General features: G+C 41.3%; 1 protein-coding gene across 23 annotated transcripts in view; it reads left to right on the top strand.

The window, feature by feature from the left end:
• ZMYND8 (zinc finger MYND-type containing 8) overlaps positions 1-25,776 on the top strand; it is a 172,243-nt gene extending 146,467 nt beyond the window's left edge. For 16 of the 23 annotated variants that reach the window (XM_056548802.1, XM_056548785.1, XM_056548784.1 and 13 more), the window contains 10 exons: positions 3,828-3,980; positions 4,678-5,190; positions 6,036-6,425; positions 7,084-7,268; positions 15,394-15,474; positions 15,705-15,783; positions 15,938-16,177; positions 16,731-16,879; positions 18,526-18,615; positions 24,941-25,776. In XM_056548802.1, the coding sequence (XP_056404777.1) occupies positions 3,828-3,980; positions 4,678-5,190; positions 6,036-6,425; positions 7,084-7,268; positions 15,394-15,474; positions 15,705-15,783; positions 15,938-16,177; positions 16,731-16,879; positions 18,526-18,615; positions 24,941-25,042 (1,982 nt within the window). In that variant the 3' untranslated portion in view covers positions 25,043-25,776. Of the gene's footprint in view, positions 1-3,827; positions 3,981-4,677; positions 5,191-6,035; positions 6,426-7,083; positions 7,269-15,393; positions 15,475-15,704; positions 15,784-15,937; positions 16,178-16,730; positions 16,917-18,525; positions 18,616-24,940 lie in introns of all 23 variants that reach the window. The other 7 variants (XM_056548799.1, XM_056548800.1, XM_056548792.1 and 4 more) reach the window with 4 other exon arrangements.
• Positions 25,777-27,465: the final 1,689 nt, after the last annotated feature.

The raw sequence follows: 27,465 nt of genomic DNA, 5'->3' as shown, positions 1-27,465 counted from the left end.
CTCTTCAATTGGAGGCCTTAAAATGTACAATCCATGGTATTTTTATAGCTCATGGCACTCACCTGAAACTGGCTAATGGCCAGGAGTTGAGTTCCTTGTTTGAGATCTTAGCCTCACTAGAGTCCTCCAATAAGAGTACTTACTTGGAGGTTCCTCAGGCTCAGATTTCTACAGTGCGGCAGAAACTTCTCAGTTGTCTTGATCAGCGATCGCTGTGTCTCCGGGAGAGGGCGCATCGTGGCTACTATGAATATGCTGACAAGTGTGGCTCCTGGTTGTCCCGGGCCTTACATCCCAAGACTTCCTCCTTCTATGTTCTTTCTCTCAATGCTCCCACCCTGGGTAAAGTTCATGCCATGCAACATATTGTAGCTGAGTTTTGCTCCTATTACCAGTCACTGTATAATATCAGAGGTAAATTTGCTGACCTCCCCTCTGCCCTTCGTAGCAAAATAGAGCAATATCTTGTTAAACGTAGTCTCCCTTCTTTACCACCTGATCAATTGGATCACCTTGAACGTCCCCTAGAGTCTGGGGAAGTGTTAGAAGTCATCAAGGATCTCAAAAATGGGAAGAGCCCCGAACCCGACAGCTTTACCGCCCGTTTCTATAAATTGTTCTCGGAATAGGTTTCTCCGCCTTTATTGCGGGCATTCAACTCCATTGTGGATGGTGCTTCTTTCCCTCCTCAGGCTCTTTGGGCTTATATCACCGTGATCCCTAAGCCCGGAAGGGACCCTGTTTGTTGTAGCAATTAAAGACCCATATCTTACTTGAATCTTGACATCAAGATTTATTCCAAGATTCTGTCTCTTCGTCTAGGTCCCTTGCTCCCATCTTTTATTCATACTGATCGAGTGGGCTTTGTCCTGGGGAGGGAGGCCAGGGACAACACCCTAAAAAAGTTTTCCCTCATTGCTACCGCCAGATACCATGGTCTTTCCCTCAGCTGGCTTTCTATCGACGATGAAAAGGCCTTCGATAGGGTGGGGTGGGATTTTTTGAATTTAGCATCAGCTTATTTAGGTATGGGTCCCCCTTTCCATGGGCACATTATGGCCCTGTATCGTGGAGCCATGGCTCAGGTTAAAATAAATGGTACCCTATCTGCGCCCTTTCCCATTCATAATGGAACAAGACAAGGGTGTCCCCTTTCCCTCCTTCTTTGTTATCGCCATGGAGTATCTTGCGACGGCACAATAGCATTACGTGTCTATTCCTGGCCTTTCCTTACCTTCCTGCTCTTATAAGCTTTCTCTATTCGCAGATGATTTGTTGTTATACGTTACTTCTTCCCATATTTCTGTTCCCGCGGTCCTCATGGAGTTCGGGGAGTATGGGGACCTCAGTCATTTCAAAATCAATGCCCATAAATCTGAGCTGCTTAATGTCTCCAGGCCCCCTGAGCTATTTGCTTGGATTTCTTCTCAGTTTCCTTTCCGCCCCCAGACTCGTTCTCTACGATCTTTAAGTATACACTTAGTGGCTGACCTTAACAGCTTTGTTTGAGGTCAATTACTTAGCTTTATTGCTGGTTCTAGAGAGGGATCTTTCTTCCTGGGGGGCGCTCCCGCTCTCTTGGTTTGGCAGAATGGCTACGGTTAAAATGGATGTCCTTCTGAGGCTCCTTTATCTGATGCAGACTGTTCCGGCCCACGTACCTGCCTCCTTCTTTGCCAGACTCCGCTCCTTGGTGACCCACTTTATTTGGTCTCCGGGAGGTCCCCGTTTATGTCATCAGCTGGTTCAGAGTAGGGAGAAGGGGGGGGGGGAGTGGGTTGCCGGACTTTCGCATGTACTACAGAGCAGTGATATACTCCCGTGTTCTAGACTTTTACCATCATTCCGCTACCAAGCAATTGGTTAGTCTTGAGATATGTTTATCCCCTGTTATTTCCACTCACCCTGTCCCCCTTACCACCCTGGTTAGTAATCCAGCATTTCCAGCTGGCTCTGATGGGCCGCCAGCCGAATTCTTCGGCTCCGGGATTATGAGAAGCTTAGATATTATTTCAGTACATGCGAAGAGGCAAAGAATAGGGCACTCACCGGTCCGGTCTCATGTGCAGAGTTCTTTATTGGAAATGTAAAACATACATGTCGTGGGAGCACGGTTGTAGGTGCAGGACGGACAGACAAAGAAGCAGGGCTACGGTGCCGTTTTGCGCAAAAATGCGCTTCGACTGGCCCTTATGCCTAGATATTATTTCTCCTTGTTATACCCTAAGGAACAGCTTCTGAGACCCCTCACGCTTTTTTAACAGTTGTGTATTCTTTCCTCTACCCCCTCTCGTACAATATCCGCAATCTATGGAGTGCAGCGGAGTGCGGTGGAACAACCGGCTAAGCCAGGTTTTCTTCTAAAATGGGAGTCTGATTTGGGATGTGAGTTTGCCACCGAGGATGTATCTCATATGTTCCTGCTAACCCATAAAGCATCTATTTCTTCCAGGATTCAAGAACGTAATTTCAAAATCTTATCTAGGTGGTATCGCTGTCCGGTATGTGTTCATGAGATGTTTCCATCGGCCTCGACCACCTGTAGGCACTGTGATCAGGCGGTGGGCACATATATGCATACATGGTGGGATTCCTCTCTTCTGTTACCTTTCTGGGAATCTGTGTTTGAGCTCTATAATAAGGTGTCTTCTTCCTCCCTTCTGCCCGACCCTAAGGTTACTCTCCTTTCTCTGCTTCCGGGATCCATTCCCAGTGCCAAGAAAGGACTTCTGAGACGCTTCCTGGGAGCTTCACGGGCTGTGATCCCTCGGCACTGGAAGTCTTCTCTGACGCCCTCCTGGGTGGAATTTATGCAGACCTTGAACAGGGTTCCCAGGATGGAGGAATTGGTAGCCTCTGATTCGGATAAGTTTGATGTTAGTGTATGGTATTCTTGGGATAGCTTTCGGGAGTCCCAGGAATTTCTTTCGTGGGTGGGTTCTTCCCCGAAATAGCCCTTAGTATCCCGGGAAACTCCCCCTTTTTCATCACCTTCCTTCCATGCCCCACCCTCCCCTGCTTTCCTTTTCCTTGTCATCCCTTCCTCTCCCTCCCTCCTCATTTCTATTGAATTTTGTCTTTTTTTTTTTTCTTTTATTGTCATCCTCTTTGGTCGTCTTTCTTTCTTTTCTTTTTCCTGCTCATTTATGTTTTTCTTTTTGTCTTTATAGTTTGCCCATTTTTACTTGTCTGAGCACCCATAAAAGGCCTTCTGGCCTCATTTCCAGATGGGTGACCGCATTGTCTCCGTCCCTCTGCGGACAAGTGCTTAGGTTATGGATCACCTGTCCCTACTGACAGAATCTGGATGTTGGGAGTTGTGGTGTTTTATTATTTGCGGGACTTAAACTAGGCCTTCACTGTATTTATACTGTTCTTGCTAAAGCCCTGCGTGGCCCCATATGCTTCATTATTCATGAGTGACCTTTCGCTCTATACCATTTCATTGTTGTTCTTTATTATTGTGTTTCTTGAAACTAATAAAAACCAGATTTGCCTTAAAAAGATGCTGGCTTATACCTAGAACATACTCCTGTGAACCCAGCCTTCCCTGAAGTAAGGGTTTTAAACAAACATATTTCTCATATGTCCTACTTTAAAAAGTTGTAAAATTTTTGTGCAATCTCACTTTACTGAATAGGTGGCATAGTAATCCACAAGGCAAACAAATTTTACTTGGTTCACATACATTGTGCAACAATATGATAAATATGGAGAAATATTTGATACCAGCAAAAGGGAAAAGTGGAATAAAAGGGACACACATGATTAACTTTCCACAAAGACAGTATGTAATTTATATGTTTTATTTGCGTTCCTGTTTTTAGATCGCAGCAAAGCAGAAATGGACTTGAAGGAGCTGAGTGAGTCTGTGCTTCAGCAGTCCACAGCTACACCACTCATCTCTCCCAAGAGGCAAATCCGCAGCCGCTTCCAGCTCAATCTGGACAAAACCATCGAGAGCTGCAAAGCCCAACTAGGTATTTCCATAGATTTTATGGAGAGTTGAAGCTGCTTTGTAGACTTCCTACATTAAAGGATTTATATAGGAGTAAATGCAAGTAAAAAAAAGTGAGGGGAGGCCCTGTTCACATTGGTAGAAAAATAGGAAGTCCCAGTAGAAGCAAATCCAACTAAAAAAAAGTGGATGGTGTAGGAGGTGCACGGATAAGTAAGTGCATAGCAAAAAACAATCACTAAATCCAGATGGGAAATCCCGCACTCACCATGTCCATCGCTGTGTCAGAGGAGGTTCAACAGAAGAGGGAGATGCGAAGAGTAGACAGGGCTCAGAGGTTAGATGCCTCTGAGCCCCGTCTACTCTTCACACCTCCCTCTTCCGTTGAACCTCCTCTGACACACGATGGACATGGTGAATGCGGGATTTCCCATCTGGATTTAGTGATTTATATAGAAGTGTTGAGACCCCTGTCTGAGATCTGCCCCCTCAGGGAACAGCACCAGCAATGTATGTGTCTGCTCAGCCTTCCAAGGAGAGCCAAGGTGAAATAAATGGGCACATCGCGAAGCTCAACACTTCTGCCTTTTCGTATGTGAGGTCTCAGCTATTGGACCCCCTACTGATTAATTATTGCCATGGCACTATGACTTGTCAAAAGGTTGTAGTATCAATAGGTACCATTACACAAGGCTGATCTGTAATTTGTTTCACTCCAGGCATTAATGAAATTCCAGATGACTCTTATGCTACAGTGGAACACAGCGATTCTGAAGAGTCAGAGAAGACTGATTCTAGTGACAGCGAATACGGGAGTGAGGAGGAGCAGAAGTCAAAGAATGAGCAAGATGAGGAAGACAAGGAAAGTGTAAAGGAAAAGGAAATCTCCCCTTCACCCTCGGTAAAGAAAAAATCCAAGCCCTCTGTCCCAGCAGATGCGAAAGGTGAAGCAAAAAATGCTACTGCAACAACAGATAAAGTGGACACCACAGGTAAGGAGAAGCTGGTGTCCACTGTAGAGAAGGATGTTCCTGACAAAAGTAAATCCTTGCCACACTCTGCAAAAGAAAAGCTAAAGGGAAAAGATGAGACTGACTCCCCCACTGTACACCTCGGACTGGACTCTGACTCAGAGAGTGAACTGGTTATTGACTTGGGTGAAGATCACCCTGGACGGGAAGGACGTAAAGCCAAAAAGGATCCTAAAATAATTGGAGCAAAACACCCAGAAAGTATGTGTGACCATTGTGTAACAAATCCAGCAAAACTGTAATGTTTGCATGTTAATGCTACTGTATTATATTGTTCCTGTATAATACTTTATATCACATTATATTGCATAATTTTACATAATACTTTACATAATACATTATCACTGTATACTACAATTTTTTATTTATTTTTACTTTATGGAGCAGTGTGAGGGCTTGTGTTTTTTTGGCTGTATACTTTACTATTGACTGTATATAGTGCTATCATACCTGTATACTATATTAAATAACCTGTATACTGCTCTATATCACTGATACTGTGCTAGTATACCTACATACTGCACTCTTTTATACTTTACACTTTCCAGTAAATATTTAAAGAAGATATATCATAGGGAAAAACTTATCCCCTATCCAAAGCATAGGGGATAAGTTATAGATAGCAGGGGGTTCAACGGCTTGGAGCCCCCGTGATCTCTTGTACTGGCCCTGGCTTTTTCCAAGAGCGGCACATCACGTCCCCTCTATACATCTTTATGGGAGAGCTGTTTGGCTATCTTCGGCTTTCCCATAAGCTGTGGCGGTTGCTGCTTTGTGCAAGGGTCATGATACACCGCTCCCTGGGAAAGCCGGGGCCACGTACAGGAGATGGCAGGGGGTCCTTTGGATAGGAGCTAAGTTTTTTCCCATGATACCTCTTCTTTAATATAACACTATATTAAAGGAGTGCTAAAGGCTGCTGTACCCACTGTGTTTCTCTTTTCCAAATGCTTTTACTATGTTATGGTATTCTTTTCTACACTGTATACTGATTTACACTGTACTGTGTATTATACCAACAACAAATTGTACTCTTCTTGGCTCAGGTGCAGTTAAATCTACAGTGGCAGCTAATGCCAGCAGCCAGCCAGCAGTGGAGACCCCCATCATGACCCGCTCAGCATCCCAGGCTGCCCCTGCAGTGGGGGTAACAGTGACTACAAGTTCTGCAACAGCTGCAAGCACTCCAACAGCAGCCACCGGCAGCCCAGTGAAGAAGCAGAGACCCCTGCTCCCCAAGGAGACAGTCCCCACTGTGCAGAGAGTGGTGTGGAATTCTTCCAGTAAGTTTCAGACCTCATCCCAGAAATGGCACATGCAGAAAGTTCAGAGGCAGCAGCAACAACAACAACAACAGCAGCAGCAGCAGCCGAGCACACCTGCGCCGTCACAGTCTCCACAAGGGACGAGATACCAGACACGGCAGGCTGTGAAAGGTATTGCATGCTGATCACATCCCTGTCATATCACTGGCCCAGTCCTCTGGACCAGTGTCACCCCTCCGTATGAGGGCCCCATTCAGCATCATCAACTGTACATTTCTCACCCACCATCTAACAAGCTCCATTTTCATAAAGGAAGAAGAGTTCTGTATGAATCCTACATACTAATCTGTTATCTGTAAGGCTTACAAGCTATTGCATGTAAAGTTGTAGATATCTGGATGCACTGAGCCTTGGTGAGATCAGATTCTGACTTCCTACCATTAGTAGAATTTAGGTTCTATTTGTGGCAGCCTGTACTCTGTTAACACATCATAAAAGGCAGCAGCTGAGAATCTGTTTCACAGCAGACTGGCTGCCCTGCTATTAGAGGCAATATTTCCAGCATCACTGTCATATTGTCAGGTTATTCATTAACATGCCTCTTCCAGCATGGATTTCAAGCAGCGCAGCCGAAACAGGAAAAATAAATTCAAATTATTGGCCTAGATTTATCAAAATGTGTGAAATGAAAACAGGAGCTTCTACTTTTCCAGAGCTTGCTAAGATAGGAAAGCTGAATTGTGATTGGTTACTGTGAACACACACTCCAGTTTTTTCACACATTATGATAAATCTATGCCTCTATTTATTTTTTATTATTTATTTTTAGCTGTGCAGCAAAAAGAAGTCACACAAGCGACATCTACATCTACCATAACTCTGGTGACCAGTGCTCCTCCACTTGCCATGGTGACCAGCCCAGGACAACCACTGACCACATCAATCACCAGTGATCTGCCCATCGCTACTGCCTCAGCCGATGTTGCTGCTGACATTGCCAAATACACCAGCAAGGTGAGCCTTGTTCCATAATATTCAGCACAATACTCCCACAAAGTGCTATTGTTTAACAATGAAAGTGTGGACTTTGTTTATAAATTTGGATTAAATTAAGTAAAAAAAATAAATCTAAAAAAAAAAAGATGAAAGTAGCTGTAGAGCTGGAAGAAAGACCATACTTTTCAAACTTGGAACTGTATGGCCTATCCACAGGATATTTTGATAAATAAATGATGGAAAAGCAGCGCCCCAGAGGTGTACCGCATATGTCTACTCACTCCTGCAGATGTAAATGGAGGAATGTTGTACATATTGTTCTCTATTTGTCCATAGCAACCTCCTCACTAGGTAGGTCAGGGACTTCTGTTCTCCACATACATGCAGGTATCAGAGGTGAGACCCACATGAAACTGACATTTATCATATATTTGTGTAAACTGTCCATAGTGGGAATACCCCTCAGTTATTTCATTATAATGTTAGAGATTATCAGGATAATCTGAGTTTGGGAGTTGTTGCTTTTTGGAAATGTTTCCGTTCCTGTTCCAGGGGTGTCTGTTGTTGCATCTCTGCCATTCTTCAAGTAAATATCAACTCTGACCAGGCAGTCTTCTCATGTTTGTTATGATAGTATCTGTCTGTCTGTACATGTACCTCAGTTCTACAATAACTGGTGGGCTGCATGGTTCTGTATTATATGGGTGAGTTGTGAGGCTGTATGCTTCTTCTACTACCTGGATAAGAAACATAGATTGTTAGCAGAAATAGACCCCCTGCTCCATCTAGTCTGCCCTTTTTTTAAAAGTTTATCATAACAAAACGGAAATCAACACAACCCCTTTGCAAAGGGGAAAAAATAAACATTGTAATTGGGCCATAAAAGAGTAGGAGGCTACACAGTAGCATATTTATGCTACACGGTAGCATAAAACAATAACATAGGGGTTACCTGTATAAGATTATCTTTGGAAAATTATCTTTGGAAACTTGTGCAAAGACTGAAACGGACAAAGGAACAAGAAGCAAGAAGTGGCATATGGAAGGGGGGCAACATGACGTTGGTGAGAGAGAGGATGTGCCTACTAGGGCAAGAGTCCATACAGTGAGGGAGGAGTGTTTAAATTAGGGACTGGGGGGGGAGGGAACCTACAACATAGAGGGGGAAGCTAGTGTAGATAGAGAGGGGGGACTTAAAGGACAACTGTAGTGGAACACTTTTATATATTTAGGAAGGTATGTATAAGTTTATTTTGTTTGTTTTTGAGGCCCGGGCATGGGAATATATAAAAGTGTTCCACTACAGTTGTCCTTTAATAATGTACCTGGGGTGGAGCGGAGGGAGGGGTTAGAATAGTTAATATTGATAGGCTTCATAGGAAAAAAAAACATACACCATTGAATTGCATGTTTACTAATGCTATAAGTCTGACCAATAAAACTGAAGAAATGGAGTTGAAAATGTCTGAGGAGGATTATGACATGGTGGGTATAACAGAGACTTGGTTGGACGATGGCTGTAACTGGACGGTCAACATACAGGGTTATAGTCTATTCAGGAAGGATCGGACAAAACGGAAAGGGGGAGGAGTTTGTCTTTATGTAAAGTCCAGTCTGAAGGCCGCACTGCGGGAGGATATACGGGAGGGAAACTATAATGTGGAATCATTATGGGTAGAAATATATGGAGATAAAAATAAAAAAAAATTCTGGGTTTGCTATAAGCCACCAAACATAATGGAAGAGTTTTAAAAATATCTTAAATTCTCACTGTAAGATGTATATACCTTATGGGAATAAAAGAGTCAGAAATAAAAGAAAACCAATATGGATGAATAAAAATGTTAAGGGGGCTATAAATGATAAAAATAAAGCATTTAAACTACTAAAACAGGATGGCAGTGAAAAATGTAAAATATGTAAAAAAAAATTAAAAACAGATAAAAGCTGCAAAAATAGAGACAGACTCATTGCCAAAGAGAGTAAAACTAACCCCAAAATGTTCTTTAACTATATAAATAGCAAAAAGGTCAAAAATGAAAGTGTTGGCTCTTAAAAAATGATGAGGAAGAAATTATAAACGGGGATAAGGAAAAAGAAAATATATTAAACAAATTCTTCTCCACTGTATTCACCGAGGAAAATGAAATGCCAGGTGAAATACAGTAAGATAAGGTAAACTCCCCAGTACAGGTCACCTATCTAACCCAGGAACAGTGCCTCCTACAAAAAATCAAAATAGACAAATCACCAGGTCCAGATGGCATTCTGTTCTAAAGGAATTAAGTAATGTAATAGACAGACGCCTATTTTTTATATTCAGGGACTCTATAGTGACAGGGACTGTTCCCAAGGACTGGCGCATGGCAAATGTGGTGCCAATATTTAAAAAGGGGTCAGAAAGTGACCCCGGGAATTATAGGCCTGTTAGTTTAACCTATGTTGTATGTAAATTGTTTGAGGGTTTTCTAAGGGATGCTATTTTGGAGTATCTTGATAAAAATAAATGTATGACTCCATATCAGCATGGCTTTATGAGGGATCGGTCCTGTCAAACTAACCTGATCAGCTTTTATGAGGAGGTGAGCTCCAGACTGGACCTGGGGCAATCGCTAGATGTCGTATATCTGGATTTTTCCAAAGCATTTGATACGGTGCCACATAAAAGGATGATGCATAAAATGGGAAGGATTAGGCTTGGGAGAATGTGTGTAAGTGGGTAAGTAACTGGCTCATTGATAGGAAACAGAGGGTGGTTATTAATGGTACTTATTCTGATTGGGTGACTGTTACTAGTGGGGTATCACAGGGTTCAGTCTTGGGTCAAGTTCTATTTAATATATTCATTAATGACCTTGTAGAGGGGTTGAATAGTAAAGTAGCAATCTTTGCAGATGATACTAAACTCTGTAAAGCGGTAAACACTATAGAGGACAGTGCACTGTTACAAATGGATCTGGATAGGTTAGAGGTTTGGACTGAGAAGTGGCAGATGAGGTTCAACACTGATAAATGTAAGGTAATGCACATGGGGAAGAAAAATCCGGGCTGGGATTATGTGTTAAATGGGAGAACACTTGGAACGACTGGCGTGGAAAAGGACTTGGGAGTCTTAGTTAACAGTAAATTTAGCTTTAGTGACCAGTGTCGGGCAGCTGCTGCCAAGGCAAATAAAATCATGGGGTGCATCAATAGTGGCATAGATGCCCACAACAAGGAAATAATTATACCGCTGTACAAATCACTAGTCAGACCACACATGGAATACTGTGTACAGTACTGGGCACCAGTGTACAAGAAAGATATAGTGGAGCTGGAGAGGGTTCAAAGACGGGCAACCAGAGTAATACGGGGAATGGGAGGAATACAGTACCCAGAAAGATTATCAGAATTAGGGTTATTTAGTTTAGAAAAAAGAAGGTTTAGGGGCGACGTAATAACTATGTATAAATATATCAGGGGACAGTACAGAGATCTCTCCCATGATCTATTTATACCCAGGACTGTATCTATAACAAGGGGGCATCCTCTACATTTAGAGGAAAGAAGGTTTCTAAACCAGCACAGACGGGGGTTCTTTACTGTAAGAGCAGGGAGACTGTGGAATTCTCTGCCTGAGGAGGTGGTCCATGGGGGACTCAGTAAAAGAGTTCAAAAGGGGTCTGGATGCATTTTTGGAGAATAATAACATTGCAGGTTATGTATATTAGATTTATAGGGACAGAATGTTGATTCAGATTTATTCTGATGCCATATTTTGAGTCGGGAAGGAATTTTTACCTCTAGTATGAGGGTTTTTTGCCTTCCTCTGGATCAACTCAATAACGACTCATTAGGGTTATAGGTTGAATTTGATGGACTCTGGACTTTTTTTTTAACCTTATGAACTGTGTTACTAATTATTAAAAGAGGTTTTTAGAATCGGAAGAGGGAGGAGGCTAAGAGTTAAAATTCTGAGCTGCTGAGTCAAACAGCTGGAGGACTAGCTTTACATAAACATTTTTCTTAATTTCTTGTCCTCCAAAATTCAGCAATTGAAGGCACTTCTATGTTAGAGCCTATTGCAGTGATGGCGAACCTATGACACTAGTGTCAGCACTGACACGCGTAGTCATTTGCAATGACATGCGGCCGCATGCCGAGAAGGATGGTTCATCCTCTGCTCCGGCACGGCCAAGTGCAGTAGCCGAGGATGAAACATTTGCTGTAATGTAATGTAGACACTCAGTGCCGGAGGTCTGTAGGCCAAAACAACTGAACTCCAGCACAGACCGTCTAGTTCTGGGACTTCCTGTTAAGCTGGAACTTTGACTTCACTTCAGTCGGCAGTTCAGCATCAGCAGAATGCCGCGGGGGATGCATCTCTGGGGGCCCTGTGATTGCTATTACGAGTGACCACCACAGCTAATGAATCTACTGTTCTGGGGTGTAGTGGATTTCTAATTGACCATAATTACTGAGATAAGTGAGGGGGAGGCTGTGAGAGGCGAGAAATGGTGGCAGCCATCTTAATTTACATAAGGAATGGCATCTTGCTGCATAGTGTAGACTCCATTTCACCACTATTACTGTTGTGCATCCTTATTAACCCCATATTTCTGCTTATTAACCCTGCCCTTTCCTAATAGACAGTTACATGCACCATCTTGGGGTTAGTTAGGCTAGTTAACCCCGAATTGCCTGAAGGGCTAACAAGCTATCTATAATTCAATCTTCTGTCACTGGCCCACTGATGGAGAACCCAAAAAATTTAAACTAAGGTTAAGTAAAGGGAGTGGTAGTAGCAGTTGCTGACCCTTTCAAGAGACCTGGACAGAGATATATGGCATTAGAACGCAAAATGATCTGCCATTTTTTTCTATATGTACTGAAATGGTAGTAAGCATAACATGGAATATAAATAGACATTTTGAAACTAATCATTCCTAGCTCTTGGAAAAAGTGAGGATGAAAGGAAGGAGTACATTTCCAGGCAGCTAAACCTTTATAAGAGCCAATCTAATTCCATCTTATAAATTTATATAAGGTTCTGCAACATCTGCAAGTTTAAGCCTTACTCACTCCATAGCTCAGCATGGAAAAACGCTCACTGAGGGAAAATATTTTAAAGAAACTCTCTTAAGATGTGCACCAGTTCCATTTCACGATATGCAGAATAAAGATGCAATTATTAAGAGAATATCTGAGTTACCACTCAGTAGAAATATCATAAAAGACCGACTAATGAGACTGAACACAAACTTACAACCTCAATTAAAGAGACACATAAAGAATTGTAAATATTTTTCGATCTCTCTTGATGAAACTACTGATGTCACGTCACATGCTCAGCTGTCCATTATTGGTTGATAGATGGTTTCACAATGAGAGAAGAGTTGATAAAGTTAGTATCATTGCCAACAAGTACATCAGGAAGCGAAATATGTAAGGTTGTTATACAAACATTCAGTGACCTAAGCATTGATATCTCTAAAGTTGTGTCAGTGATGACAGATGGGGCACCAAACCTGGTGGGGAAAAAAATTGGATTTGTCAAATTGTTTACTGAAGCTATTGGACAGCCAATTGGGCCTTTTCATTGTATTGTACATCAGGAGGCTTTATGTGCCAAGGCAGGATTCACCCTCTTAAATGACTTAATGTCAGTTGTTACAAAAATAGTTAATTTAATAGCTGCTCGCCCCCTTCACAAGCGAGAATTTTCTGCACTTTTACTGGAGGTAGATTCCACCTACAGGGGACTCCTGATGTACAATGATGTAAGATAGCTGAGCCGAGGCAAAGTTCTTGAGCGCTTTGTGGAGTGCTTTGAAGAAATTAAGGTATATCTTGACAATAAGGATCTGGGAAACTTTCCTCAGCTCAATGATAAGTGGGTCAGCACCCTGATGGTTTTTTTTTTTCAGATCTCTCTGTTCATTCTAATGAACTGAACTTAAAGTTACAAGGTTTTGGCAAAAGTATTGACGTTATGTTTGGATATATAAAAGCTTTTGTAAGTAAAGTAAAAATTTTCAAGCGAGATGTAGAAACTAAAACTAAGTATTTTCCTTGAGTAACAAAGTATTTTGAGAAGGCCAGTGCAGCTGTAGGAAATGAAATGAAATGAAAACTCTTGCATATTAAGTACCAGCATGCTTTAGACTCGTTACTTGACCAGTTTTGTGATCTTATGGGTACGTTCACACGTACGCAGATTTGATGCGCATGATTTTCTGCAGCAGATTTCATTGTAAACTAAATGACTGAGCACAGCTTTTAATCTGCAGTTACAAATCCTACGCATCAAATCTGTGCAGGATCCTATACGTGTTAATGTACCCTATAGTTGAAAAGGGTGGTATATCTGGCCATTTTGGCAGGCAAATTGGGTAGGGAGTTGAGGGGTCGAAGTACAAAAAATCGTCCACATTTACAGTGACTTTATGTTCCACATATCCCAGGCAACAATCTTATGTCAACAATCTTTCGAACAGGATTTAAGTGATAGAATGAAAATTTACGGGGAGAGGAGTCAGCCTTGCTGAGTGCCGTTAGTTATTCGGAAGGGCTCTAAGAAAATCCAGTTTACAGAAACAGCCACGGAAGGGAGGAATATAGGAAGCCTATCTACTGCTTCATACTGGGGCCAAGGCCAATAAACTGGAAGTTATGAGAATGAAAAGACAAGTCAGCATGGTCAAAGGCCTTTTCTTCAACAGTGGAGAGGAGCACAGCTAGAAGCACCTTTTAAAGGTTATATGGTGGATAAGGTTAATCACCAAGGTGGTGGAATCCCTAGCCTCAAAGAAGGGCATAAACGCCACTTGATTTAAAATACATTTTCCTTTTTTATTTTTATCGTAGGATACATTTTTATCCCAGGCATGTTTAGATTATGTTACTGTGCATTTACCAACCACATCAACCCTTATAGGGGTACTCCGGTGGAATTATTATTATTTTTTTTTTTTTCATATCAACTGGCTCCAGAAAGTTAAATAGATTTGTAAATTACTTCTATTAAAAAATCTTAATCCTTCCAGTACTCGTCAACTGCTGTATGCTCCAGAGGAAGTTGAGTTGTTCTTTTCTGTGCGACCACAGTGCTCTCTACTGACACCTCTGTCTGTGTCAGGAACTGTCCAGAGTAGAAGCAAATCCCCATAGCAAACCTCTCCGACTCCGGACAATTATTGACATCGACAGAGGTGTTAGCAGAGAGCACTGTGGTCAAACAGGGAAAGATTAAGATTTTTTAATAGAAGTAATTTACAAATCTGTAAACAGGTAGGCACTCATTGTCTTCATGAACTAGTGGATATTGTGCTTTTCTGGTGTATAACTGCCTATGATCTACCATTTGTGCATAAATATTAGGAATGTGCATAGATATAGAATTCTGCAGCGTGTCTCTGCCTCAGTTTATAGTATGATTATGTATCATGTAATACCAGTAGTATGGACTTGCTTCAAGGAAAGGTGGGTACTCACAGTGCTGAACAGACCGGACCAAGGGTAAATCATTGTCTGATGAAGCAGCCTGCCATGCTGCGAAACGCGTTGCATCTTGGGAAAATAAAACTTGTGTTGGTTTTTATCCTTGGTCCGGTCTGTTCAGCGCTGTGAGCACCCACCTTTCCTCAAAGCAACTCCATACTACATTCCTTATCTATCGGGTGGAAGGGCTGCAGAACGACTATTATCTTTGTGCTTTGCCATGGTTGTTTATGGGGTACACATACATTTGGAGTAAGCGTATCCTTCAACCTTTTTACCTATATTTTCCTACATTGACTATACTATGCTATGGAGCGCTCCTCTCTTGTCTTTTAGATATTACCAGTAGGAGCAAGCACAAGACTCTGCACCCCTTCCATTGTGTGATTTCTGGGGTGGTCCCTGCTCACCAATCCCACCAATGCTATCTTTTAATTTATCACTGAATTAAAGTTGTCCATACACAATACTGCCTTTTGCATAACCCTGGATACATAGTGATGTGCTCCTCAGCACTATAAACATAGTGTGGCTTCCATTGGTCCCTAGGCTGGCAGTGGGGCCTACTGACTGGCCTACTCCAGAAGCATATGATATAGGCTGTCCATTCAACAGGCTTGGTATCTGTGGTTTCCTTCATAACTGACCTTTTTATTTCTCCTAGATGATGGAGGCAATTAAAGGCACAATGACTGAAATCTACAATGACCTCTCTAAGAATTCGACTGGTAACACCATAGCTGAGGTAAGTGCCCACAGGAAATTTGGGGATCAAAACCTGTGTAGAGGAAGAGTGGTGCAGTTGCCCATAGCATCCAATCAGATTCTTTTATGTTTCTGAGGCCCTTTAAAAAATAAAAGAAGCTATCTGGTTGCTATGGGCATGTGTATCTACACAGATTTGGATAAATCGCTCCCATTATGTCTTGTGAAGGTTGTGGCAAAAAATGTATTTACTTGTTAATTTATTTACAGATCAGACGGTTGCGAATAGAGATTGAAAAACTTCAGTGGCTTCATCAGCAGGAGCTGTCTGAGATGAAACATAACTTGGGTAAGCACTGATCTAGAACAGGATGTCATTATTCATACTTCTGATATTGTGATATTACTTTTGAGTCTGGTTTATTTTTTACTTACACTTACGTGTACAGACTAGATTATGTGCATTTCTTCTGATTGCCCCGGGGGTTGTTATCCCACTCTAGAACTCACCATGGCAGAAATGCGTCAGAGTCTGGAGCAGGAGCGAGACCGTCTGATTGCAGAAGTAAAGAAACAAACTGAGCTGGAAAAGCAGCAAGCAGTGGATGAAACCAAGAAGAAGCAGTGGTGTGCAAATTGCAAGAAGGAAGCCATTTTCTATTGCTGCTGGAACACCAGCTACTGTGACTACCCCTGCCAGCAGGCACACTGGCCCGAGCACATGAAGTCCTGCACACAGTCAGGTACAAGCAGCTGTGTCACCTGCATGTTGTACTTAAAGCAACTAAAACACATCCAATATTACTATTTATGTGTGACTCAAAAGAGAATTTACACGTATACTCCAAAATTACACCTAAAACAGTGCAGCATGTTCCCTAACCTAATATGTAGAGCATCAAGTTTTTGCAGTATAATGCCACTACAGGCACACATAACAGCACTGTAACATTTGTACGTAACCTCATACCGGTATTAATTGAGTGCACAATATAGTCTTCTTTTATTCAAGTAATCAAAACAGCATACATCACACAAGGGGGCTAACAACCAAAAGGCCAGAATACCCTGAAACGTATAGGTTGTTTGCTGTTTCGATGTCCTGAAAAAAGTGAGTTTTTCTTAATCAGTGAAGTACCAGAGTTTTTCATCTGTGATTGGTGTCGCACTACATGTCCGTGTGGTCCCTTCCTCCTGAAACCGTGAGCTGTAAACATTGTGTTATTATATTGTCACATAGTTACTTAGACCTAGATGCATCAACAGTTTTAACAATGCTTTATATTGTACCTGCAGCCACTGCAACGCAGCAGGAAGCTGACCCTGACCTCAGCACGGATAAAACTGCACAAGCTTCAACGGTTTCCCAGCCACAGCCTGCTGAAACCTCCACAACGCCGAAAGAGAAGGATGGCACAGCTGATAAGAGCAAAGAGAGTGTCACTGTACGTATCGCTGGTCGATAGCTTGCCTACCTCCAAAGTGAGTGAAGACAGTTCTGGGTGTGTCTCCAGAGGACACAAGCTTCTCGCTTGCTGTCCATCTCTGAAATGCTTGATGTTGTCTTTTTTGTTCCTTTTTCCATGGTGTAGAAAACGGGAGATATAATCCACGCCTAATCACTTGTTTTGTGTGTCTGATGTGTGCAGCATCCAGAGCGTCTGTTACATGGTTCTGCCTCTTTTTGCCAACATCCATTAAAAGTGGCACGTTGAGACTGATCCTTATAACATAGCTTATGATGAAACATGGAATGACTCCATACCCCGGTGCCCTGCATGACCCTGTGGAAATTCATTTATACTTCATCCTCTAAAGCCAGGGTCAGTCTGTGTGTAGGAATCCACAGAAATTTAACGAAAGTCAGTAGTAACTTGTCATATTGTCCTAGGCGACCATGTCATCTGTATATTGGAGTTTGAACCACTATGATTGTAACAGATTCACCTAGCAAAGCTCCATATAATGCCCCAGACCTCACATGACCTCTAGATCACCAATGCACCCAAAAGACTTATAGCTGACACTTTATGTAGGTTCTTTGCAATGGTAAATCTATGTTCAGTGGATTTTTACACTGCAGATTTCCCGCAGATTTCACTGCTATATACTCATGAGGTAAAATCTGCAATAAACAGCATGTGAATGAGAGTTCTACTGTAATACACTGTGGATTTAAATGCGCAAATCCATAGCAAAATTTCCGCATGTGTGAATTCACCCAGACAGTAAAATATAGGGGCAGGTTTTTTTTTACTTTGAGTTACTGTGGATCATTCCATTTAAAACAGCAATAGTTTTATTTCCTATTACTTACACAGCAAAGAGATCATTGACTTAAGGTTTAGTGTTCTTTGTGAATATTAATAATACGACTGAAAAAGACTGCAATTTCCTCGGACGTTGCTGATTACAGTTTATCTTCATAGTGGCCAAATCCATTCAGGATCAGAATAAGTAACTACAGTCACACACTTACCATATAAATTTCATTGAAGACAGTCATTCTGATTGTTGCAGTGTTTGCACTTTTGATGCCACATGTGCGCACATCGGACCATGTATTTGTACCACCCTTATTCATTACATGCTGACTACACATTTTTGTGGCTTCCTCCTGTGCATCTGAACCTGCTGATAAATAATCAGAGCAGTATATAGGGATGATGGGTGATTGGTATAGAACTACAATTAAATCTGGCCAGAGATGTACAGGTTGTGACCCATAGTAAGCACTGGCATGCAACATGAGATCCTGTCCTGTCCATTTCATAGGTGTCCAAAATTTCATTTGTCATTAGGTTTTGCTGTATAATAATTTGGAGGAGGATAATTACCAGACATTGGGGCTGGATTTATCTGCAGGACGCTTGGTTATTTTGATGTATGTTTACAGCCAGATCCTCAGCTTCATCATGAAGAGCCAACCCCCCCACCCATCTCCCACCCTCATTTGGCTTACTGTCCGCCACCCTCATTAGTCAGTGTGAGGAGGCAGACATGTTTGGCACCTTCAGTATTGTACTCTGCTGCAGTCTCTGTCCTCATGGTCAAGTCTGCAATTTTAAAGTTCCCTGTGCTGTCTCTGCAGATAGCAACAGGTGTGGCAAGCAGCCAGCCAATAAAACTGGTCCACGTGCCGCAGAGCGCTGCCTTTATCCCAACTACTCAGTCCACAATTGTAAGTACCAGCACTCTCACCCAGTCTGTTGTTGGCATCCAAGTAGTGTAGTAATTCTGTGTCTTCCCTCTATGTTGCTTTTACTGTGTGATGTTGCCAGCCCTGCCCCCATTCCCCACTCCTCTGCTCTCTCATCACCCTGAGTTGGGTTGCCAGTCCTGCACTCTATGAAGCATGAGGTTCTTTGCTGCTGAGCAGACGGGTCAGTGTGACTTCCTGCTTCACAGACAACTGGCTTGGTTCTTTGCTTTGCTCTGTAATGTGGACCTTTCATGCGCTTTTCTCTCATTATTGGCTGTAGCATGAGACTTCACCATGTAACTAGCATCTTTCTAGGTGTAACAAGTGGCCACTGTGCATGTTGTTAATCTCACCTTTGTATGAGGTATGTGCAGCTTATTATCAGTAAAGACTGTGGACAGAGACAAGAAGGGAGAGTGCCCCACGCACGAACTGCACTGTCATTAAATATGTTTGTCATGGCTATCCCCAAATCTGTTCATCAGAAATCCTCCACGTGATCCTCTCACCTGGAGTCACTTAATAAAAATAAATAAAAAATTTGCAGCTTGACTTCACATGTGATGGTAAGAACACATTTTGTAAAATCTTCACTTTACTTGTGGGATACGGAGTTACTTCTTGCCTTGTACTCTAGTCACATCAAGAGCTGCAGGATGGGAGTTCCTTCAATAAATAAGATAGTTGGCTACAAGAAGGTCACTACTTAATTTTTTTTTTTTTTTTTTTTTTTTTTTAAGTTTTACCTATATAGTGGGAAAACACTATAAATCGCAGAATACATTTTTGGCTGGTCGCAGTGATGTTTTAATGTATCTCTAACAATGGAATACAGCAGACAGTGCTTTATAAGGGACTAAACCAACAGGCAGAAACAACTTCTTACAGCATGAAAGTAAACAAGAAGTTGTGACAGCAGCTAAGTATAGAAAGTAGATGAATCCCTGGTTTAGAGATCAGAGGCAGAATGTGTTTACTATAAGATGGCCACACCTCTGCTGGTCTTTGCAGTGTGATGTAAGCTCCCTTTTTGAGATTGCGTTTTCAACAGTTAAAGGAGATATCCAGCCAAAATTGGTAAAAAAACAAAAAAATACAAATTTTATATATATATATATATATATATATATATATATATATATATATATATATATATATATATATATTATGCTCCTCATGACTCCGCAAGGAATCCCAGTAGATTTGTTTCAAAATCAGACTCTCATAGCCCACATAAAAAGCCTTTTTTAAATCCTGCTGAGTGAGCAAAAATCTTAACACACTGGGCTTGTTTCCTGTGTGAGATACAGGGAGGGGTTGTTGTGAGAGGGAGCAGGGAGGGGTGTGTGTTGCCCTTCAGCCAATCAGGAACACGCAAACATGGAACTCTAAAGCTGTCAGCTCTACCGTGAAGTGTTGTCCATGGTAGAGAAAAGCTGAGAGAAACAGGGTTTCTGCTCAGCAAAGATTACACTACACAGTGTAATGTTATATAACTTTATCATATGCAGCTATGTAAAGGTAATTTCATTTGGCTGGGGTTCTCTCTTTTAAGTGGTACTGACACCATTATAAGGGGGTTATCCAGGATTAGAAAAACAGAACTGATTTCTTCCAAAAATAGTGCCATGCTCAGGTTGTGTGTGGTATTACAGCTCAGTTTCATTGAATTGAATGGAGCCAAGTTGTAATGCCACACACAATCTGAGGACAGGTGTGGTGCTGTTTCTATTTCTTGCGGCCTTGTGCTCAAATACCCTATGTGCACTCAATACACTGTCATTAGAACTTGAAAATAGAATTTTGGAAGTTTTTGCACAATCTTTAATTTTAGAAATTTAGCTCTGGGGGCCTTCCATTTTTTCATGATCAATCATAGTTTATAAACATCTTAACAATGGAGTCATCTGTGGTAAATTTAGTTGATTGGCCATGATTTGGTAAGACACATCCCTGTCTGTATAAGATCTCACAGCGGACAATGCATCAGAGCAAAACCAAGCCATGAGGGAGAAATAATTGACTGTGGAGCTTAAAGACATGATGCCACAGATAAAGAGAAGAGTACAAAAAAATGTCCTGCACTGAAAGTTCCCAAAAGCACAGTGGCCTCCACAATTTTTAAATGGAAGAAATTGGAAAAACCAGGACTCTTCCTAGAGCCGGCTATCCCACCAAACTAATCTGGAAAGAAGGGCCTTGGTAAGAGACATTACCAAGAACCCAATTCTCTGTCTGAGCTCCAAACATCCTGTGTGCAAATGGGAGAAAGGTCGATTATCGCTGCAACTTTCCACCAATCTTAGCTTTACATGGCTAGAAAGAAGCTCCTCATTAAAAGACACATGAAAGCCCACATTAAATGCACCTAAAGGTTTCTTAGGCAGTGAGAAACAAAATTCTCTGGTCTGATAAAACTAAAAAAAAAGCTTTTGTCCCCAATTAGAAGCATCATGTCTGGAGGAAACCAGACGCTGTCCATCACCTGCCCAATACCATCCCTACAGTGAAGCATGGTTGGGCAGCATCATGTTGTGGTTGTGTTTTTTGGCAGCTGTAACAGGAAGACTAGTTAGGGTTGATGCCTTGCTAAATGAAAACAAGAGCTATTCTTCATGAAAACCAGATTCAGAGTGTCTTTGACCTTAGACTGGGCTGGAAACTTCACCTTTAAACAAGACAATGGGGGAGATTGATCAAAAACTGTTCTAATGAAAAGCGGTGCAGTTGCTTATAGCAACCAATCATATTGCTTGTTTCATTTTTAAAAAGGCCTCTGAAAAATTACCTGTGTTTGCTATAGGCACTGCACCCCTTTTCCTCTGCACAGTTTTTGCTCTCCCAATGACTAAGCATACAGCCAAGACAACACAGAAGTGGCTTAGGGACAACTCTGTGAATGTCCTTAAAGGGGATTTGTCACCTGTTTGTTTGTTTTTTAATAAATAGATAAAACATTTCATTTATGTATTTAGTTTTAGAACAATGTAGTTTTAATGTTATTTATTAATAAAGTGTGTACTTGGGGCTGCCATTACTGTAGCCTCTGTGTGGTGTGTCACTTCATAACACCTACACAGATGCTTTATGGCAGACACAGGGCATAGGAAAGTTAAGACTGAAAGTGTCTCATAGAAAAGCATGGACTGCTTACTGCACATGTGCATAGCACATGCAAGGTGAGGAGCAGTGACCTATCAAGAGACATCTAGTAGTCTGTTCTTTACCACTCTTCAGTCACCAACAAAATGGTGACAGTGGAATTGAAAAAACTACAAAAAAAACCTCTCCACAGACAGAAGATTCCTCACAAGATTCCTCATGTTAGCTCCCTCTGCTGGTCAACGGTGGGAGATATGACAAGTTATTTAATTTTTCTAATTTTGTGTAATTAAAAAATAAAATTCCAAAAATGTATTTACAGTAAATGTGAAAAAAATATTTAACACCTTGTGGACGGAGGGTTTTTCCGTTTTTGCACTTTCGCTTTTTTCCTCCTTACCTTTAAAAAATCATAACCCTTCCAATTTTGCACCTAAAAATCCATATGATGGCTCATTTTTTGCGCCACTAATTCTACTTTGTAATGACAGTCATTTTAACCAAAAATCTACGGCGAAACGGAAAAATAAATTATTGTGCGACAAAATTGAAGAAAAAATTACATTTTGTATGTTTTGGGGGCTTCAGTTTCTACGCAGTACATTTTTCGGTAAAAGTGACACCTTCTCTTTATTCTGTAGGTCCATACAATTAAAATGATACCCTACTTATATAGGTTTTAATTGATTTTGATTTTTTCGGACTTCTGTATAAAAATCACAACTACATGCAGGAAAATTTATACGTTTAAAATTGTCATCTTCTGACCCCTATAACTTTTTAATTTTTCCGCGTAAGGGGTGGTATAAGGGCTCTTTTTTTTCGCCGTGAGCTTAGGTTTTTAGCAATACCATTTTTGCATTGATCAGACTTTTTTGATCGCTTTTTATAAATTTTTTCATGATATATGAAGTGACCAAAAATACACTATTTTGTACTTTGGAATTTTTTTGTGTGTACGCCATTGACATTGCGGTTTACTTAACGATATATTTTTATAATTCATACATTTCTGCATGTGGCAATACCACATATGTTTGTTTTTATTTACAGTTTTTATTTTTTTTATGGGAAAAAGGGGGTGATTCAAACTTTTATTAAGGAAAGGGTTAAATGATCTTTATTCACATTTATTTTTATTTTTTTTGCAATGTTATAGCTCCCATAGGGGGCTATAACACTGCACGCACTGATCTTTTACATTGATCACTGGTTTCTCATAGGAAACCATTGATCAATGATTCTGCCGCTTGACTGCTCATGCCTAGATCTCAGGTACTGAACAGACATTTGGCGATCGGACAGCGAGGAGGAAGGTAGGGATCCTCCTGCTGTCCTACAGCTGTTGGGGATGCCGCTATTTCGCCGTGGGGATCCCGAACAGCACCACTGAGCCAACCAACATTAATTTACTTTCACTTTAGATGCGGCGTTCAACTTTCTCTGTGGCCCCGCGTTATAGAACGGGAGGTACGCTCTCCGTCCCCAACAGGTTAAAGGGGTATTCCAGGAAAAACTTTTATATATAAATATATATATTTATTTATTTATAAATATATATATATGAACTGGCTCCAGAAAGTTCAACAGATTTGTAAATTACTTCTATTAAAAAAATCATAATCCTACAAATAATTATCAGCTGCTGAAGTTGCAATTGTTCTTTTCTGTCTGGCAACAGTGCTCTCTGCTGACATCCCTGCTTGTCTCGGGAACTGCACAGAGTAGAAGAGGTTTGCTATGGGGATTTGCTTCTACTCTGGACAGTTCCTGAGACAGGTGTCATCAGAGAGCATTTAGACAGAAAATAACAACTCCACTTCAGCAGCTCATTAGTACTGAAAGGATTAAGATTTTTTTTTATAGAATTAATTTACAAATCTGTTTAACTTTCTGGAGCCAGTTGAGATGTTTATATATACATATATATATAAACATTTCCTGAATAATCCCTTTAACCTCTTAAAAAAAAAAAATAATAATAATAATAATTTTGATTTGATGACACATTCCTTTTAAGTGGCCCAGCCAGGGCCCTATCGAACATCTTTGAAGAGACCTAAAAACGGCTTTCATCAGTGGTCCTCATTCAACCTGACAGAACTTGATGTGATCTGCAGAGAGGACTGACAGAAAACACACGTCCAGGTGTGCAAACCTTGTGGCATCAACCCCTTAGGAAGAACTGAGGCTACAATAATTTAAGGGATAGGGAGAATAGGATCTGTACCATACATAATAATATAACATATGTTTATATAGGGAACTTTTTGGTTTCTTCACTTCCCCATTCCTCATAAGTGACATGTAGGGGGCCAAACGATCCAGATCTGTTGCTCCCACTTTTCCTAGCTATGCTGATTTATCATATATTGCCCACATATGTAATGATTCCACCTTTGAACCTCACTATGATTATTTGTGTATATGCTTTTGACCAGTTGCTTAAAACTGATTAACACCACTTGTTCACTGACATGTATCACCGTTTATACTGTGTCTTCAAGGAAATTGTAGACTGGTGATGCTGCCTTGATGACGATGTGTTGACGATGACACATACTGGTAGGGGGAACAAGTGTTAATCGGTTGTAAATTGCTGGTGCTGAGTGAATGGAGGAGTAGTGTGCATTCTTGCGCACTGCTTTATTCGTTTTCTAAGGGATTTACAAACCTTGCCTAGCACTGAACTCAACTTTGTTCAGAAGACCCTAAGAGAATATTCTACCGCCTCATTTATTCTCTTTGAGACTGGTATAGCTGAGCATGTGTGCCACTGCTGCATTCATTTGTGAGAAACAGGATCTTAGTTTCCATGATCAGTGAGGGTACCAGAAATTAGACCCCCACCAATCAGTTAATTAATCTTGGGATATTCCCTTTAATGGGTTAATTTATTCTTGTGTTTGAGGGTGGAGACAGTAAGTTGTGAAAGGACTGCACTTTTAATAGTGTTATTGGGAACATGCACAGAGATTGTGATTGTGGAGCGGGGTGTGACCAGTTCATGTTGGTCATGCCTCTGCACATATTACATTCTGTTTTAATAATGTTCATGACTTAGTCCCTGGTTGTTTCATTGTGTTTATCTTGTAGTGCATTGATGACCATGGCTTCACGGTGTGGCTCATGTTACACTTTTTTAATGCTATAAAATGTCTACTATGTAATGTAGTCATAACTTTATGCCTCTCATCTACAGACCATCCCGGTGGTTGTGAGCCCCAATGCTGGAGCAGTGGCGGTAAGAGCCGGCGTCCAGTATGTGCAGACTACCATGCCGGTCCAGGTGAGGAGGGTGTGACCTGTGAGCAGCAAGACCATACGGAAACACTACATTGTAAACGGGCAGAGCACGCACCTCGTCTTGTTTGTAAATAATGTACAATCTGTGGATGTGATTCAGAGTAGAACCATCTTTTTATATTTGTAATCACTTTAACTTAAGAACATTTATCCGGAGCTGTGACATCAAGACGCCGATTATAATAGATGCTGCTGACCCCCCGACCCAAGCACATGGAGCAGCTAGAACAACATGGTATAGATAAAAATAAATCGGAGTACAAAGAAACAGAGAATACCATTCTCATAGCAGGAGGCCACTGCGTTCAGCACTTCTTACTAATAATCGGAAATGAACATAAGCCTCCATGTTTATCTGTGAACAACACTGCAAGCAATTCATGGCGACACCTTCAGTCTGTTACGTTGATGCCACAGGTTCGCTCTGTATCTATGTACAATCACTGCTGATGTCTGTATATGAGGACCCTCTGTATAATATCATTCCAGTGCCACGCATTGTACATTCTCACCCTGTTGATTTTCACCATTGTGCATAACGAAGACAGTGTGTACAGTAACCGGCAGCAGAACGCCTGCAATCCTGAGTGAGAGGCAATATCTGTGGCGAGTGGTTTGGTGTGTGGAACTGGCCGGCTTTCCCTTGTGAAACATAATTGCTTTTAGCATATGGAAGTATTTTTTCACATTTTCTTTGTATAAAATTTGTATTAAATCCAAACATTTCCTTTTCATGACGTTTCTTTGCCTTTTGGCCTGTAAAGCTCATTGGGTTCTTGGGGGATTACTGCAGCAAGTAAAACAGCAGGAGCATATTGTGGTTGTGCTGCTTTAAAGTTTGTGATTCCTTTACATTTATGTAGGTATATATAAAATTCTAATGTAATTCAGAATTTCACAGAAGTCCTAGAAGTAAAGAGTACTTAATTGAACAAATGGGTCAAAAATATTAGACTTAGTTATTTATTTAAGGAAAAACTTATATTGCATATCTATGAGTAGCAAAAGTATGTGAACCTTTCAATTAATATTCATTCATCAAGTGTGCAGAAGAACAGGAACCTATTAAAATCTGATCTTCACAACACATTTTGGTGGAAGTGTATGATGGCACAAAGAAAGGAGATTTTTTTGAGGACCCCAGAAGAAGAGTAGTTCTTGCTCATCACGCTGGAAAAGTGTACAAAACCAGCTGGGCTCACACTACGGTTTGTAACTACGGTTCCCGTATACGGCTGGGAGGAGGGGTGGGTGGGGCTTAATCGCGGCGCCCGCACTCAGCCGTATTCGGGAACCATAGTTAATGTATGTCTATGAGCCGACCGGAGGCAGCGGTTTTTGCCTGCGGTCAGGAAACCGCGTACGGCCGAAAAAGCAGCCGACCGGAGGCTGCAGTTCACTCCTGTCGGCTCATAGACATACATTAACTACGGTTCCCGAATACGGCTGAGTGCAGGCGCCGCGATTAAGCCACGCCCACCCCTCTTCCCAGCCGTATACGGGAACGGTAGTTACAAACCGTAGTGTGAACCCAGCCTTAAGAGTTTGAACTACCCCAATCAACAGTCAGAAATATCTCTGAGTCAGGCAATCTCTCTGAGGGCAAAATCTGTCTGATTTGCCTATAGCAACCAATTACTGCCCAGCTTTCAGTTCTAAAATTTCTCTGGTAAAATTAAAGCTAAGCTGTGATTGGATGCTATGGGCAAATCAGAATTATTTTATCAGACACACTGATAAATTCGTGCCATTGCATATAAAAGGAGGAAGTTTCTAGACCATTATTACCCTCCTCAGGAGTGGTAGACCCACTTATATGGATACACCTTAATAAAATGGGAATGGTTGGTGATATTAACTTCCTGTTTGTGGAACATTAGTATATGTGAGGGGGGAAACTTTTCAAGATGGGTGGTGACCATTGCGGCCATTTTGAAGTCTGCCATTTTGAATCATTCAATATGAATTTTGAATTTTCAATAGGAAGAGGGCCATGTGACACATCAAACTTATTGGGAATTTCACAAGAAAAACAATGATGTGCTTGGTTTTAACGTAACTTTATTCTTTCATGAGTTATTTACAAGTATCTGACCACTTATAAAATGTGTTCAATGTGCTGCCCATTGTGTTGGATTGTCAATGCAAACCTCTTCTCCCACTCTTCACACACTGATAGCAACACCGCAGGAGAAATGCTAGCAAAGGCTTCCAGTATCCGTAGTTTCAGGTGCTGCTGAATGGGCAAAACAAAAATTGGAACAGGACCCCCAGTTTACGCAGAAGATTTTGTTCAGTGATGAGACAAACTTTTATGTGAATGGTGAAGTTAACAAACAAAACCACCGCTATTGGTCTGACACTAACCCACATTGGATAGATCCCTCCAAGACTGTTGGAACACAAAAATTGATGGTATGG

This window comes from Hyla sarda, chromosome 12 (assembly GCF_029499605.1).
Source record: "Hyla sarda isolate aHylSar1 chromosome 12, aHylSar1.hap1, whole genome shotgun sequence".
Classification (NCBI taxonomy): domain Eukaryota; kingdom Metazoa; phylum Chordata; class Amphibia; order Anura; family Hylidae; genus Hyla; species Hyla sarda.
The sequence above is the reverse complement of the archived record's forward strand: the minus strand, read 5'-3'. Positions and strand labels throughout refer to the sequence as shown.